Here is a 15,748-nt window from a genome sequence, read left to right on the forward strand (position 1 = left end):
TTTTGTCTATAAAATGTCAGAAATTAGTGAAAATGCTTGCCATAAATTTCCAAAGCCCTAAATGATGCTCTCCAATTGCTTTCAAAAAGAGTCTAAAAAGCAAAAATATTCAGTCAACAATCAGATATTTTTTTAAAAAGTATCAAAGTTATGAAGCTTTTACCAGAAAATATTTGGAATTTTTGCTTGAAATTGACTGAAATGAAAATAAATTGTTGTCTGAGGAGGAATATTATAAAAGACTACTGTCAGTTGTTGATCAGTTTCTGATGGTTTGTGGGGTTACACATTCAAAGCTAAAGGTTACCTGTGTAACTTTAGTTCTCTGAGTAGCATGAGTTTAGTTGTCTTATTATGTCGTACTTGTTGAAATGAGTGAATGAAATAGAACTTTTGAACATTTTGAATCGGATTATAAGGTTAATTGTGCAGCTCTTTTATTTGATAAACAACAGAAGGGCTTATCCAGTGACTGCTTCTTCAGATGGGTGTTAACTCCCAGACATGGCTGCAACTAATGATAACTTTAGATTTCAGTTAAGCTACCATATACAATCAGGCCAATACTTAAAAACCCAAAGATATTTAATTTGCTGTCATACAGGACAAAGACAAGCAGTAAAATCACAAATTTGAGAAGCATGTAACATTTTAGGCATTTTTGCATGAAAAAAAGGATCACAACCATCAAGTGATCATCAAAATAATTGCAGTCCAGTTTTCTTTTGATCAACTAATCAATTACGACTGATCATTGCAGTTCTATGTGAAGGTATATTTTGTCAGTGTCAGCACAGAGTAGGTGGACACTTTTGTTTTCTCACTGCAGCAGAGTGTGTTCAGGTTGGCAAAATGGTGTATAATGTCTCAGGTCCATGAACTATTTGTTGCACTAGGACAACACACACACACATGCACACACACTCTCTCTCCCTCACACACTTTTTTAAGGTTTGGCACCAGCTGCCACAACTATCACCAAGGTGGTCTCTCAACAGGAGTGTTACTTTGATGTGACTTTGTTTGTCTGTGTGTGTGTGTGTGTGTGTGTAATAAGACCGGTACTTCCAAGAAAGACACAGTTGAGGTTAATGTTTCACTTCATATCTGGGTGCCAAGCCAGATTTGTTTGTCACAGGACCTGGTCAGTGACAGACAAAACTTCAAAGTCCACTTGACCTCTTCAGGAAAGGTTTAGGTATCTCTCTACATGGTCTCTGTCTGCTTTTTTTTGTAGATCAAAACTGTTTCCCAGCTGTCTTGCCTTCTCCTCACATGAGCAGAAGGAAAAGCTGTGACTTTATATTATTCTCATTTAACAAGGCCCACGGAGCATCAGAATAAAGCAGTGCTGCTGCCATCAGTGCTTTTTAAGAACTTTCCTCCAACTTTATTAAGGGAGTCCTCCCTTTTAGACGCCTTGCTGACTATACAGTCTGACAGGCAGAAGCACACACACACAGACGTAGAGGGGGTGAATTTCAGGGAAACTGTCACAAAAATAAATCTGACTCTTTTCTTGTGTCATCTGTTAATCTCTCTGTCATCTGTCTTTCTCACTCTCTCTGTCTCTGTCTGTCTTTCTCCTACAGACCGTGGAGCATGGGTTTCCCCATCAGCCCAGCGCTTTGGCCTTTGACCCCAAGCTGCAACTCATGGCCATCGGCACAAAATCAGGAGCCATCAAAGTGTATCCTTTATCATCAGTGAGCTCATGCATCTCTAGATTTAATTTGTTTTGGAGGTCTTCAGTCACAGTAAGGGTGGCAATGACAAATTGTTTACTGATGTCATAATTTTCAATAAATAAATAGTCTTAATGCCATCTAATTAAAAGTGGGAACAGCTGTAACAACCGGGCTGTGCCTCCCAAAATCCAGCTGACTAAGACTATCTAAGAAACCCTCTGAGCGGTGGCTGGTGGAGAAGAGAAACTGTTTTTCTTCCAGTGTTGTCACTTTGCATCTTTTGAAGTGCTGCTCTGTTTATCTCTCCAGCAGCTCTGCAGTGCAGCTGCGGTGCTGTCGGCTGCTGTAGGTTTGCCAGTGTTTCACGCTCTTTTGATTTCATGTTCTTTAGTGTATGATTTTGTCTCTTGTGCATGTTGAAGGGTGAGAACCACTGCTGTCATTGTGTTTCAAATAACAACACGTCAACACAAAGGTTACGCACTCTTTTTTTGTTTGTTTTAAGGCTAATTGAGCTTTAAGTCTGGTTCTGTGTTTGCCGTTTTCTTACAGTGTTGTTGGTTTTCTTGCTCAAAGCAATCATGAGGAAAAACTGATCAGCTGTATCTGCAGCAGAGCTGTTTATGTAACGTCAGTTCAGCAGAGCAGTGTGTTGTGTGTGCTGTCTGTCTCTGTGGGAAGTTGCACTGTCTGCACCACTGAAGTGAAGAAGACTGATCTGTCACTCCCTCATAGTTGTGCCTTTCATTCCACTGGGTTATAATAATGTTTTCCTTATTTAACGAAATGTCTGATATCTTGGAATATGTCACTATATTCCTAGATATCTGATTATATTTTGCAATGTAACTTAATGTGAGCACACAGTTTCTCTGTTCAGTGGACACTTCAGGTGCACTCACTTTCAGTGTAATTTCTGGTTAAGTGCTGTAAACAAAATGGTCAAAATAGGGGTTTGTTTACCACTTCATCTGGCTGCTTTTGTTCCTGCCCTGCTGTACTTGGTTGTAATGCTGTCACCACAACTCCAGATCACTGCAATTACCGTGGTGAGTATAATGTTATCGTAGCCGATTGAACTGTTGGCCAAAACTATGAAAATGAGACCAAGACCCAAAAACAAAACAACATCATTACATATGCTGTTTGGCAGATGATTTTATCTTTGCAGGCCCAGAAATGCCTTTCATAAATGCATTTTTTTTTAGTTTGTGGTCAGTGAGAATCTAACCCCCAAAAAACTGGCAGTGATGGTGCAAGGCTCTGTCTGTTTGAGCAACACAGGATGAGTTGGAACTTTTCTGGATATGAGTATTGGTTTGGCTCACGATATGCATTGCGACAAAGCCATAATTTGGCTCAGCGCATCAGTTGTGTCAAAAATTCCAGCAACTCAGAGGCTCATGCACTGTCCACATGACACAACTCTGTGACGTCTTGTTGATCTCGCTTATTTCTCCATGGCTGCCAACTCTCATAATTATAATGATGGTTCTGTAGTTAACAGCAAGCTAACATCAGTTTCTTGATGTGTTGTCGTAGGTAGGTTTACTCAGTGTTGGGTGTCCTCCTTCCTCAGACCGTGTATATTTGAAAGCATACAGTATGTGAAGTGTGTTGGTCCTGCATGTCTGCCTCACATGTTTCATGTTTGTCTCGCATGTTTCATCTGAGTGTTTGAGCTGCAGTGGAGAGCATGTAACAGGATTTATCAACACAGACATTCCCAGTATTTGGATCCTTATATGTTCATACCAACCGTGTATAGTTATTTTCCCTGTGCTACATGTATCAGTGTGTGAAGGGAGGCTGGCTGTGTATGTGCAGATGCATTAGACTGGAGAGACAACTTTGTGAGATACAGCTTTCAGAGAGAGAGAGAGAGGGAGTGAGAGAGGGAGAGAGTGGTGGTGCCAGGCACTTGCACCCCAGACAGAGATGGATGGATGGAGGAGGGGAGAGATGGAGATAAACAGAGGCAGTGAAGACAAGGGAGTGTGAAAGAGACAGAGGGGGAGGCAAAATAGCTAGACTACATGGGTGTACCTACTCTAACAAAATAATACAGCAACCGAGTCATCCTGCTTTTTAACAAAGTCCCAGCTGCTGCTGGAATTTCTGGAAAGTCAGCAGCAGTCAGCAGTGTACCCACAGGGAATATCTGGAAAGTTTACAAACAAGTCATTTTGCAGGAATCTAACCGGATGCAGAATCTTGTTTCACACACTGATTGCATTAAATCAGTTAGTCTTAGCCTCAAAATCATGTTTATTGTTTTTTTTAATTACTTTTTCCAAATAAAAAACTTGATTTTCTCAAACTTGACTCTAAAGTCATTTAGAGTCAAGTTTGATGAATTAGAATTAGATGAATTAGAACTGCAACAAATGATTAGTTGATTGAAAGAAAATGAGTTAATCATAAGTCATTCTTTAAGCACAAATTCCAAACATTTGATGGTTCTAGGTTCTCAAATTATCAAATGTGAAAGAGTGGCAATTTTTTTATTTCATGTCACTGCTGCCCCAGGATGATGTGGTTGCCATTTTTCTTTTTGCAGATTTCTGACCAGATGATTAATTGAGTAATTGAGAAAATTGTTGCACATTAATTGATAAGAAAAACAATAACGGCAACAATTTGAAAAGTTAAAGTAATCACCTTGTGTTGAATTGTTTGTTACTCTTGCAACTTGATGAGTGGTTGTAACTAGATATTTCTTTGCTTCCATGAGGTCACAGACCAAGTTGAGGAACTAGTGCATCATTTTATCGCTTTTTAGCTGTTTTATGTGCATCACAGCGAGCAGATTTGTAGTGGAAACCATCCTGAAGTAATGGAAATTAGATAGGAAGAGTGAGTTTATGTAAAGATGCTCTCTGATTTAGTTATTATTAAAATCTTGGATGTCAGGCAGGGCTTCAGCTGACCATTATTTTCATTATTCATTGATCTGCTGAAGGATACATCTTCATATTGCTTGTTTTGTCCGATCAACAGTCTAAAACCCAAACATATTCAGTGATGAAGACAAGCAGCAAATCTTCACATTTGAGAAGAAAATGTCTCTGCTTCATCTGTAATGTCAGGGCTTCTCTGGGCGATCGACAGTAACAGACTTCAGCTCAATTTTTGTTCTGACAGTTGGGTTGAGTTGAAGCGACAGCCTTCATATTGAACAAATATGTGTTTTTTTTGTATCTCTGTGTGTGTGTGTGTGCGTGTTTCAACATTCCCTGATAATCTCACAGACTGACTGACTTGGGTTTGACCTAGAGGAGCTTGCCAGCATACCTGCTCGTACTGTAACACACACACACACACATACTCAAACACATCCAGCCTGTAGTGCCAGATGTGTGGTTCGACTTTCACACACTGACGCCTGAGCAGTGCTGTACGATGTGTGTTTGTGTCGAGTGGTAGGGGCAGAGAATGTGGCTGAGTAGACGTAGAGTTTATTGACAGAATTACAGAGTAGAAAATTGCAAAATTTGCGGTGATTTTGTTTGTTTGATTTTGCGACCTTCTGTTTTTCGGCGCTGGCCTGACTTCTCCTCCTCTTGTTCACATGTCCTCTCCTTCAGCCTCTCGCTCGAGTTTCTCACTTGTTCTTTCCTTTTCTCCTTCTCTCACTCTGTGCATGTTTAGAAAGGCAGAGTCATATTACGCCCTGAGAGTTTCTGCTTCGACCACAGACTGGGGCTCAGCAGAGGGAAGGGGACAATGTGGTGTGGAGGGTTTTTTTTTTTTTTTTTTTTTTTTTTTGTGTGTGTATGTCTGCAGAGATCATGTGTGGGGGTGGTGGGGTGATCTTGAGGAGCCTGTCTCCTGTCATGGAATGCATATTGCGTTGCCCTGGGTTAACCCTCCCTCTGTGTGTGTGCGTGCGTGCGTACGCGCGTGTGTGCGCAGATTGGGTGAGTAAGAGCTTTGTTGCTGAGTCTAGTCTTAATAAAGGGAGCTTTTGAATTGGTTTCCAAGACAACTAGCGCAGTTGCCTGGGATGAGAAGTGCTTGCAGACTGGAGGGTTTTAAAAGTCTGCAGCTCAGCACACAGACACCAGAGTTTGTTGGTAGAAATACATCAGTTATGATTAAAAAGGTTAAAAAAATACAGCTTACAGTTCGCGTTAGTAACGCACACTCACATTTGTCGGCTAAAGGAGTATGAAACTATGGGCTTAGATTTTATCTGCACTATCCAGTACGTGCTGAATCACACTGAAACTTTGTGACCACGAAGCTTCAGTATTGGCAATCCGACAGCCAGAGGACCAGGCTAATATTTACACACACACACACAGCAGAGCTTTGATCTGTGTGTTTGTGGGTGTGCTCCAGCTGTCAGCTCTCCCTCTGTCTGTCTGACATCCTGTTGGTCACACACACACTGCACTGCGTGATCACCCTGCGTTGTACTGATTCATTGGACCTTATTTCGACTAGCTGCAAACGCTGGAATGTGTTTGCCTTTAACACCAGAGGCCTTGTTCTCTTTCAGTTTGCATTTCTTCAGATTTTAGTAGCAGTCGACCAGTTTTTAAAGTTACTGTGGTCTAGCAGTGTTTGCTGATGTCATCGGGTCGCTGTCTGATTTTGGAATTGCCTGAAATTCAAGGGAAATTACGCTGTCACAGTGTGAATCATGCTCTTTTGCAGCGCAAGAGTGTACACAAATGCCTTGGAACAGCCAATGAGATAAATTAATCTTTTCGTTTCCTTAGTTTCTTGACCCGTGACCTGAGTTGACTGTGACAGCTGCTGTAGCTTAACATGAAGGAATATTGAATTGTTTATCCATCCTCAAAGTCAACAAAATTTTTTGTAGTTTGTGGTGAAAACAGTAAATTCCCCATGTGCTCGTTGGTACCACTCATTTCCCTTTCGATTGTACTGCAGCTACAGCTTTTCCTGCTGTTTCCCCAACAATTTCCAGCTTTTCATTTGTCACATTAATTTGTTTTCATGCTTAGCTGCACAGACTGTGGTTTGGATTACTGGCTAATTTGTGGACTACTACAAAATATCACATGTTATGTAACCTTAATTTTTTTTCTCTGTTTTGTTGAATAAATCTGTAAGTCAGTATTTAATGGTATGGTTATGAGCAGATCATTGTGATTCAACCTTTAACATTCCTCCCACCCTTCTCTTCTTCCTCTTTATTTCTCCTCTCGCCCACATGCTGCCTGCTCCCTGCTTATTTTGCCATATAAAGCATTTTGTCTGTCACTGCAATATACACTATTTTTGGTCCTTTATTCTCTCTTTCTCGCTCCTCCTCTCATGTTTTTGTTTTGTTCCTCTCCTTTTTGTCTTTCTCTGTTTGCCTGTCACTCGGTCCCTTGGCTATAGCTTGTTCCTCATTTATATTCCTGGAGAATGGCAGGACCTTTAAACACCCCCCTGTTACACACCCTCTTCACCCTCCTCTTTCACTCTCTTTGGTCCACGCCGGCTTCCTCCTCACACCCTCACCCCCACACCTATACACACTTACAGATGAATGGACACACACACTTGCTCGCCCAGTTGGCAACAAGTTAGAGGGGACTGTCTGTTGGGATAAAGAGTTGGGGGGGTCTCTCTGAGTTGGACAGAGTGGATAGGTTGTTGAATAAGAGAGATGAGGAACCAAAAAGAAAACATTTATCTGAACTGGCATGTCAGAGTTGTGTAAATACAGTCAGTCTCTGGAGGGTTGAAAGAGTGGAGATGGGTGACTGAATTTAAGACAGAGAAAGTGAAGAGGAAAAATGCAGAGTGATGGTAGAGCTAGCTCGGAGTAGTGCAAGTATCACCTTTCTAGTACAACTTTATTGGCACTGTTCCTCTTAATGATAGGCCTATTTATGTGATGTTAGGATAAAGGACTGAGCTCGACTATTAATAACATTTGTTGATACATGTATGTGTTCAAATGAAAATGAGTCTCGCTAAGATCTATTTATGTCAACATCTGTGAGTGTCTATATGGTGTCCTCAAAAATTCCACAGTGGAAAGAAAAAAAACTTTATGCTAACAATCCCTAAATGCAATGATGTGTTTACATGTTTACCATGTTTGTGGTTAGTGCTAATTAGCAAATGCTAACATGCTGGCAAAGTACAACTGGGGCTAGTGAGAATATTGTTGGTATGTATGTATTTGGTTATAAACTGGTGTACAAAATTAAATTTTGACCTGTTTAAGGGATCACCATTGTTATTACAATTCATCCTGAGTACATATGAGTATTTGTGCCAAATTTCATGGCAGTTCATTTAGTAGATGCTCAGACATTTCACTCAAAATCACAAACTTCAACCTCATTTTGTGGCACTTGAGGAAAAGTCAGGGGATCACCACCATCCTCTGAGTGCCAGGAATGCTTTTACAAAATTTGATAACAATCCATCCAGTAGTTGCTGAGATATTTCAGTCTAGATCAGCGTGGAAGACTGACTGTCATTGCCATCCATGGAGCCACAACTTAAGCATCTTAACCACTAACCTTCTGAAAAATTATTGTTATACTATCTGTTCCTTTTTACCTTACCTTCTCTGTCATACTACAGTAGATGATATACTGTAAATAGAGGCTGGACATGCAGGGATATTTTTTCTCAAGAGGACTAGTCCAGTCTAGAGGGGTGTGTGACATTGGTTAAACATGCTCTCTTCAACTGTTTGTTATTAAAATCATTACAGTTCATCCTCTGGGGACTGTGAATGTTCATAGTTAAAGTTTACTTAGTTACAGCTTAGCTGCAGTGTTTTGTTTCTGACTTGACAGTTGTGTATATCCACCTCTTCAAGTTTGACTGTAGCGGTGTCAGGGAGAGCGTGCACTGAGTGAGTGGGACAGAGAGGGGAGTGTGGGAGGTGGAGAGGTACTAGCTGAGGGAGAGGATGCAAATGAGACGGGATTGTTTCTCTAGTGGGTGGGTGGAGTTGTTTGGCTTGTCTTGTTGTAGACTGCCTTTTGCCAGACGTCTGAAGAGTTTGTAACTTTGTGTGTGTGTTGCTATGTGTGTAGGGAGGAAAGGGAGTTTGGAGAAAACGTTTGCAGATGATTCCTCAAAAGTTTAGAGCGTAGAACTTTTTTGATCTTTCCTCTGGCCTAGATTGTTGTATTCTCTTTCTGTGTGTGGTCAACTTGTACATTCACTCTTGGGTTTAGCGATCCATCCTTCCTTCCTGTCCATTCCTATCTTCTGTCACGTTCATGCGTGTGTGTGTATATGTGTGTGTTGGAGGGTGTGCTGGCTGTTGTCTGTGTGTCCGCATGGAGGACAATGCCTTCTGTTTGTCTGTATTCAGACCGTGAAATTGCTTTATCCTTACTAACGCTCTCTCTCTGCATCACCGGGCAATTGCACTTGTGTGTGTGTGTGTGTGTGTGTGTGTGTGTGTGTGTGTGTGTGTGTGTGTGTGTGTGTGTGTGTGAGAGAGAGTGTGTGATTATGAGTTACTGTAGGCCTCCATTGTGTGCATTTCAGGGTTCTCTGGTGAGCAATGTAGCAAATCTTTGTGTGTTATACACTCAGAACATGTAGGCTCATGAATGGTTTCCTTGCACAGATCAGCACTGTTAAACCAGTGTGTCATTCAACAGGTTGATCAAAGATTTAAGTCTCCTATGTTGATTTTTTTTTTTCCTGAACCTTTTTGTGTAACTTTTTAAGAAATGTCCCGAACAAGCTGTATCATCTAAGACCATTTATACACAACTTTGACTGTGCACTTGCTGCCTTTCACATCAACTTAATTTTCTCAGTTTTCGTTTCAAAATTGGATTGAGGAAGTCTTTGAATTACTGCTTTGAGTCGGTGTTTCTAACTCTTTACATAGTCCTGACCTGACTGCCTTTAGACTTTGGTGTTACAGCCTTATGTGTGTGTCCCTGTTTGATGTTCCTGGTTAGGCATCCTGAGAATTTGCAGCAGTTTCTTTCATCTCTGATTTCTGTTTTTATTTTTATTTATTTATTTTTCCATACCTTAAATTTAATCATCTTTTTGTGGCATGTTGTGTAATGGCAGCTTCATCTTCACTCCTTGAAGTCTATCAGATGTGGAATGACAGTTTTGTGAGTTTGATTTATTTATTCTATGAAGTTTATATATCTGTACTGTAAATATGTGGCTGGGTAGTTACAAAGGGAGGGTGACACATTTATCATGTTTCCACTACAATAGAGGAACTGTTGTACTGGTCATTGAGCAGATTTCTTGGGTGAGGGAGCTTAATTTTGAGGACACACACACACACACACACACAGCCGTCCCTAGTGAGGAGGTGATGACATCATCACCGGGAATCCCTCCACCAGCTGTCCTCTGACATCACCAGGACCAGGAAATGTGCGCGCGCGCGCGCGTGTGTGTCATCTGTGAACCATGTGCCACATTTGAACCTTTAGGTTTTCCACTTGTCCTCATCACACATATTTAATTTGTCTTCCCTCTTAATTTATATTAAATACCTCTGCTTTACTGTACAGCTGTTCTCCTGACTGTCAGACATGTTTATTTGGGGTTCTGTGGAATGAAAAAGTCTGAAATCGGAGATGGTAGTGGCCTGGTTTCTGTCAGAGGTGTTATAGACCAGCCAAGTGTCAAGGCTCTGACACAGTCTTAAATAGTCATTAGTGGTCTTATTTTTTTCTCCATGTGCTGACAGCTTTCCTTGCACTCTTTTTTTGCACAGCCAGCTTAAATTTGTGGCAACTGCAGTATAGATTTGTGATGAATGAGCTGTGGTCATCGTTACGTAGCTGGGATACAGGCACAAACCGCTGCTGTCCATCTGTTTTCAGTCCCTCTGATCTTTTTCACTCCGCTGTGGAATTTTGATTTTCTCTGTGTGCTTACTCTCCTGTCAGTTTTCTCACTTTTATCTTTGAAGCACAGCAGTACAACTGTTGATTTATGTTTTTCTAATTCTCTTTCCTTTGGTTTCTATCATCTCATACAGTTATTTCTCCTCTGTTTGTCGACATTACTTTGCACATCTCTTTTCATTGCAAAACAGTGGTTTGATGCATTTTGTAGTTGTGCTTTCACTCTTTCTTCATAACTCCTGGAAATATGCTTATTTGTTTTCTTACTGAGAGTTTGGTGGGAAGATCGATCACACATTCATTACTGTCCAGTAAATACAAGGCTGCAGCTAGCAGCCCATTAGCTTAGCTTTGCATAAAGACTGGAGAGATCTTTCCTAGCTCTCAAAGCTCAACAAAATCTGCCCACCAGCACAAACTGAATGTTTGACAGTTACCATCAGTTTCTTGGCCATAGCCTTTTGTAAAACTGCAAATTGATGCTCTTAAACTTGGCAAGGATTAAGCAAAGGAGAAATAGCTTCTAACATGTGGGTTTTGTTACCTTTACCTTTAGAAAGAACAATGCTAGCGGTTTTCTCCTATTTCCAGTCTTTATCCTAAGTTGTTTTTGGCTGTAGCTACATAGTTAGCATAGAATATGAGAGTGGTATCAGTCTTTTTTATCTAATGGTCTGCAAGAAACCAAAGCATATTTTCCCAAAATGTCAAACTATTCCCTTCAATGTCAAAATATAGCCTTCCAGGGTATATTTCTGTAACTGTTTTTTCCCTCATTCATCCCTCACTTATCTTTTTTGGTCTCTCTACCTCTCCCATTATCTGGACTTGTGGTTCATGACCCAAGAGTGAATGTTCTTCTCACACCTCCACCTCCAGCTGTCTAAGGCATGTGTTATTGCAGTGAATAAAACCCAGGGACAGGAAGTGACAATAACGAAGGAATGCAGGTATAAAACTCAGCTAGGCCTCCAGGGCATTAGGACAGGGAGGAACCGAGCTAAGAGGGATTTAAATTGAGGAGTAGAAAGGATAGATTGAGAGTGGGGAATGATGCTGAAGGAAGATCACTGACTTCCCTCACGATTCCCTGGGTATCACACAGAGTGGATGGAGAAAAAGGAGAAAAACAATATCTAGAATTGAAGACAAATAACTGGATTTGGACACAGTTCTCCCTGGGCATGCTGAGAATAGGAAAGAAAAATACCAATGCTCTTGTAGTATAAATGAAAAAAGGACATTTATCTGGTTATAATTTTTTTTTTTCTCAGATAAAATGAGTAATGAATAATGAAGACAATGGTGGTAGGAATAGAGCAAACCAGCTCTGTACACAGTCGTATACAAACATAAGAACTCTCAGATTTCCTCTTATTTTTCTGCATTTTTTAACCCACATTCCTACAGGCTTATGTAAGCAGCATGCTCAAGTGTGTCGATATTGCACACAACTCTGTGTGTGTGTGTGTGTGTGTGTGTGTGTGTGTGTGTGTACGTGTGTACATTGTGTAGCTGCTAGCGGGCGTGTGCTAATTCTAACACAATTTACCCCAATTTAGCCTAGTTGTGTACATGGCGTCACAGTTCTTAAAAGTAGTCTTTATTTTATCAGCTCGGCTTCATTTACTGGGCTAACAAAGGAAGGGCTCTGTGAAGATTGCTGTTGATTATACACAGTCACACAGACAGAGCAGTGGTTTTGAGCATCTGCGTCATCTGGTGCTGGTAATTGCTATGAGCTTTGTTATAGTGTTCTGATTTCTCCCCTGCTATTACACCTAACCAGTATGTTTGTTCTGGTTTACAGCTCAGAATTACCAGTTTTAACTGTGTTCATGGGCTTGAGCTCTGTCCTCCCAGTCCCATGTTTTAATTCTACTTTACAAGAAGATGTTTTGAAGACAGGATGGATGTTTTCCTTTCTGCCTGCCAGTGTATGTGTGTGTGTGTGTGTGTGTGTGTGTGTCTTTCTGTGGTTTCATGGTAATGTGGTAATATGTTGATGATGCTGAGCTGTCACCAGTGTGTGTCAACACTGTGTACAAATTGTGTTATTCAGTATGTTCATGTCAGGAGGAGAAAAAAAGAATATGGTCGGTTTACACTTGTGCTTTCTGTGACTGGTCCCTGTACAGCTCATGAACTTCCACACAGCCAAGAATAACTTCTGCCATTCGGTTGGCACTTTTTCACTAAACTCGCCTACCCTACTAGTAATGCATATTTTTAAACCATGTTGGGAGTCTTAACTGCTCATCCTGGCAGTGTTAGTGCCATGCCTGACACATAGTGCTATACTGGGCTGCAGCTATGAGAGGGATCAAGCAGGGAGAGAGGGTGAACAATATTTCAAGAGGAATGGTGAGACTGGTCTAGTACTGTGTGTCTCTCTGTTGGATTTTATCCAGCAAGTGAGCAAACAATATTACAATGGAGCTGGCAGATTTAAGTGTTGTTATAAAGAATTACCAGTATTGTAGTATTTTGATTCCAGTACTTATTGTGATAAATCTTAAATGTTGCCTGGTGGTGTAATAAATCATATTTTCGTAATGTGTGAAATAGGCAATAAATCCATTCTTAGGCATTATTCACATTCCTTTGATATTTTCTTATTAGAGGCCAGCAGTCACACCCCATATCATATTATCAGAACAGAGCTACTGAGTCAGAAATAATATAATAATGGGTCATGTGAATATTGCCAAGCTCTAAGTAACCCATCTGTGTCAAAGTTTCTGCCTGAAAACTTGCTAATGCACCTATTTTTATACTGTATTGAAAAACACAATTTTTTAAAGTCTAGTTGTCTTCACAAGTGAGAGAACTACGCTTTTTCAGCATAAAAGTTTTTATACCCATCAAATCAATACGTTCTATGGACTGGACTCAACTCCCTGTTGGTTGTCACTGTACAGTGTAAAATGTACGCTGTGTATTTCCTTGACGGGATCCTTGCAGTTATGGGGCCCCTGGTGTGGAGTTCACAGGACTTCACAAGGACACCACTGCAGTTACACAGATCCACTTCCTGCCTGGGCAGGTGAGCTCCATGCTGGTATTTTCCAAGTGTAGAAATGAAAAAACAAAACAGAACAAAAAAACTCCTGTGCATGAATAAAAATATGATAATGGTAGTCAAACTGATGTGTGACGTTAAAGTCCGACTTGCTCTGTCACAGGGCCGTCTGCTGTCACTCCTGGATGACAACACGATTCACCTGTGGGAGTTGGTGGCGGGGGCCCCCAGAGAGGTGGGAGGGGTTAAGAAAGAGGGTGTGGTCTCCCTCCAAGAAGTGGGCAACTACAGCCTCCCAGGACGACCTGGCATCGAGAGCTGCAGGTATATAAGAACCTATTTACCCTGTTTTAGATGTTATTATTTTTAGCCTTTAAAGGAATTTTCAGATCATGAGATCAGAGTCATGCGCCCATGTGTTTCAAAGTTATCATCGTTAACACATATGAGGAGTAAAATCAGATGTGACTTCACTCTTTCTCCTCTTCCTCCTCTTTTTCCCAGTGCCACCCGGGTGACTGTCCTCCTCTTGCTGAGGTCATGTGACCTGCTCTGCATTGGAACAGAGGGAGGGGGCGTGTACTTCCTGCAGTTGCCCCGCCTCTCACTGAAAGACAACCATACGCTTCTTCAGGATCAGGTCACGCAGAGGTGAGACTGTTGCACCGACGCCCTCACAGAGCGCAAACGTTAATGAAGGGATAAAAAAAAGGTAAATCAGATAACAAAGGTTTAGATCTTTCAGAGGCCTGATGCTGCTGGTGTTGCAGTGACACTGCTGGTAGATAAGTTTGTTAAATTGACGTCAAACTTGAATAAATTAAGTATTCAGTGTTTAGCTCAGACTTTTATTCAGACTATGGCAGGAAAATCCTCTGAAACATCATTCAGACCATGAGACACTACACTATAAACACTCTACATTGAAAGCCCTAAGAAAAATAATCTTCCATATTCTTTTTATTGGCACATTAAAACCATCAAGTGCTTCCCTTGTTAATACTATGCAGTTTCCTGCTCTCTTGGCCTTAAACTCTTTTCTTGACTCATTCTCTGTCTGTCTTCCCTTGAAACACTCTAGTTTCCTCCACTCACAGCTCCAGCTGAGCAGGTCAGACACACACATGTGCACATGGACAAATATCCCCATTGACCCTAGCAGCAGCAGGCGGGTCAGGGTCGTGTGGTTCAGGGACCATGAGAACAGTCAGATGGCCAGTATGCTGTTATTAGAGAAGAGGTTAGGGAGCAAGAGACATCACATGCTGTAAAACAAATAATGCTCTCAGTTCCAGTTGTAAAGTTCTTCTCAATAATAAAGTTTTATGGATGTGGTGTGAGTGAGGAGCATTGGGATCAGATGCAAATAAGTGGTGTATTTGGTTGGCCTGGTGCACTCATTGTTAAAACAAGGACAGAATTGAGTTGTAGAGGCACCTGTTTTGAGATGTTTCATTCAATATGTATGGTAAGTCCTGGATAGGAATTTGAGCAGACGTTTTGGGGAAGAATATACAGTGCAATACAATCAAAAAACCAACAGTGTGCAGTAAATATCAGTGAAGTTCTGTTCAGAAAGTTTTGATTTTGACTCAACTGCTCACTTGCAAAAATGTTGACTTCTCTTAAAGGACATAAAACCTTTTTTTCTCAATTGACTTTTTATTATAAGTGATTGGGTCCTACACAAGCACAGTTTTCACAGTTTGTTTTTTTTTTTTTTTTCCTGAGAAATTTCTGTACTCGTATGTTTTCTTTGTGTTGGGTGGGGCTGAATTAGAAAAGGTGATATTGCATGCTTCTTTGTACCAATCACGATTTAGCAACATTTGATTTAAATGTGATTATTGCTGGAAGAGTTGGTTGCTTCTATTGTCACCCCCAATCAAGTTTGATCAATCTGCACCCACACAGACCACACAGACCAAGTTTTCAGGGGTTTTAAATCTGACACAAAAGGCTACTGAATTGCTGATGCATCAAATGTAAACACTGCAAACTTGGGAATGGCTGACAGTTCATAATATGCCAAAACATCGTGAACCACATAAACCAAGACAAACCGTGGTCCAACCTTTAATGGTGTTTTTCTACAGGGTTATAGTACCTTAAAGTATTTCTGTTATTTTGTCCAGTCTCCCAACATTCATGCAGTCATGTGCAGCCGTGTATGAAAGTTAAGTAGAACTGAGCTAAAGACAAACACTGTG

At 40.9% G+C, this 15,748-nt stretch overlaps 1 protein-coding gene across 1 annotated transcript in view; it reads left to right on the forward strand.

Moving 5' to 3' along the window:
- llgl1 (LLGL scribble cell polarity complex component 1) overlaps positions 1 to 15,748 on the forward strand; it is a 34,401-nt gene that overhangs the window by 1,889 nt on the left and 16,764 nt on the right. Inside the window, exons 2-5 of the mRNA XM_018672905.2 lie at positions 1,593 to 1,690; positions 13,481 to 13,562; positions 13,702 to 13,862; positions 14,043 to 14,189. Of these exons, the coding sequence (XP_018528421.1) occupies positions 1,593 to 1,690; positions 13,481 to 13,562; positions 13,702 to 13,862; positions 14,043 to 14,189 (488 nt within the window). The remainder of the gene's footprint in view (positions 1 to 1,592; positions 1,691 to 13,480; positions 13,563 to 13,701; positions 13,863 to 14,042; positions 14,190 to 15,748) is intronic.

The sequence above is a fragment of the Lates calcarifer genome, linkage group LG11 (genome assembly GCF_001640805.2).
Source record: "Lates calcarifer isolate ASB-BC8 linkage group LG11, TLL_Latcal_v3, whole genome shotgun sequence".
Taxonomy (NCBI): domain Eukaryota; kingdom Metazoa; phylum Chordata; class Actinopteri; family Centropomidae; genus Lates; species Lates calcarifer.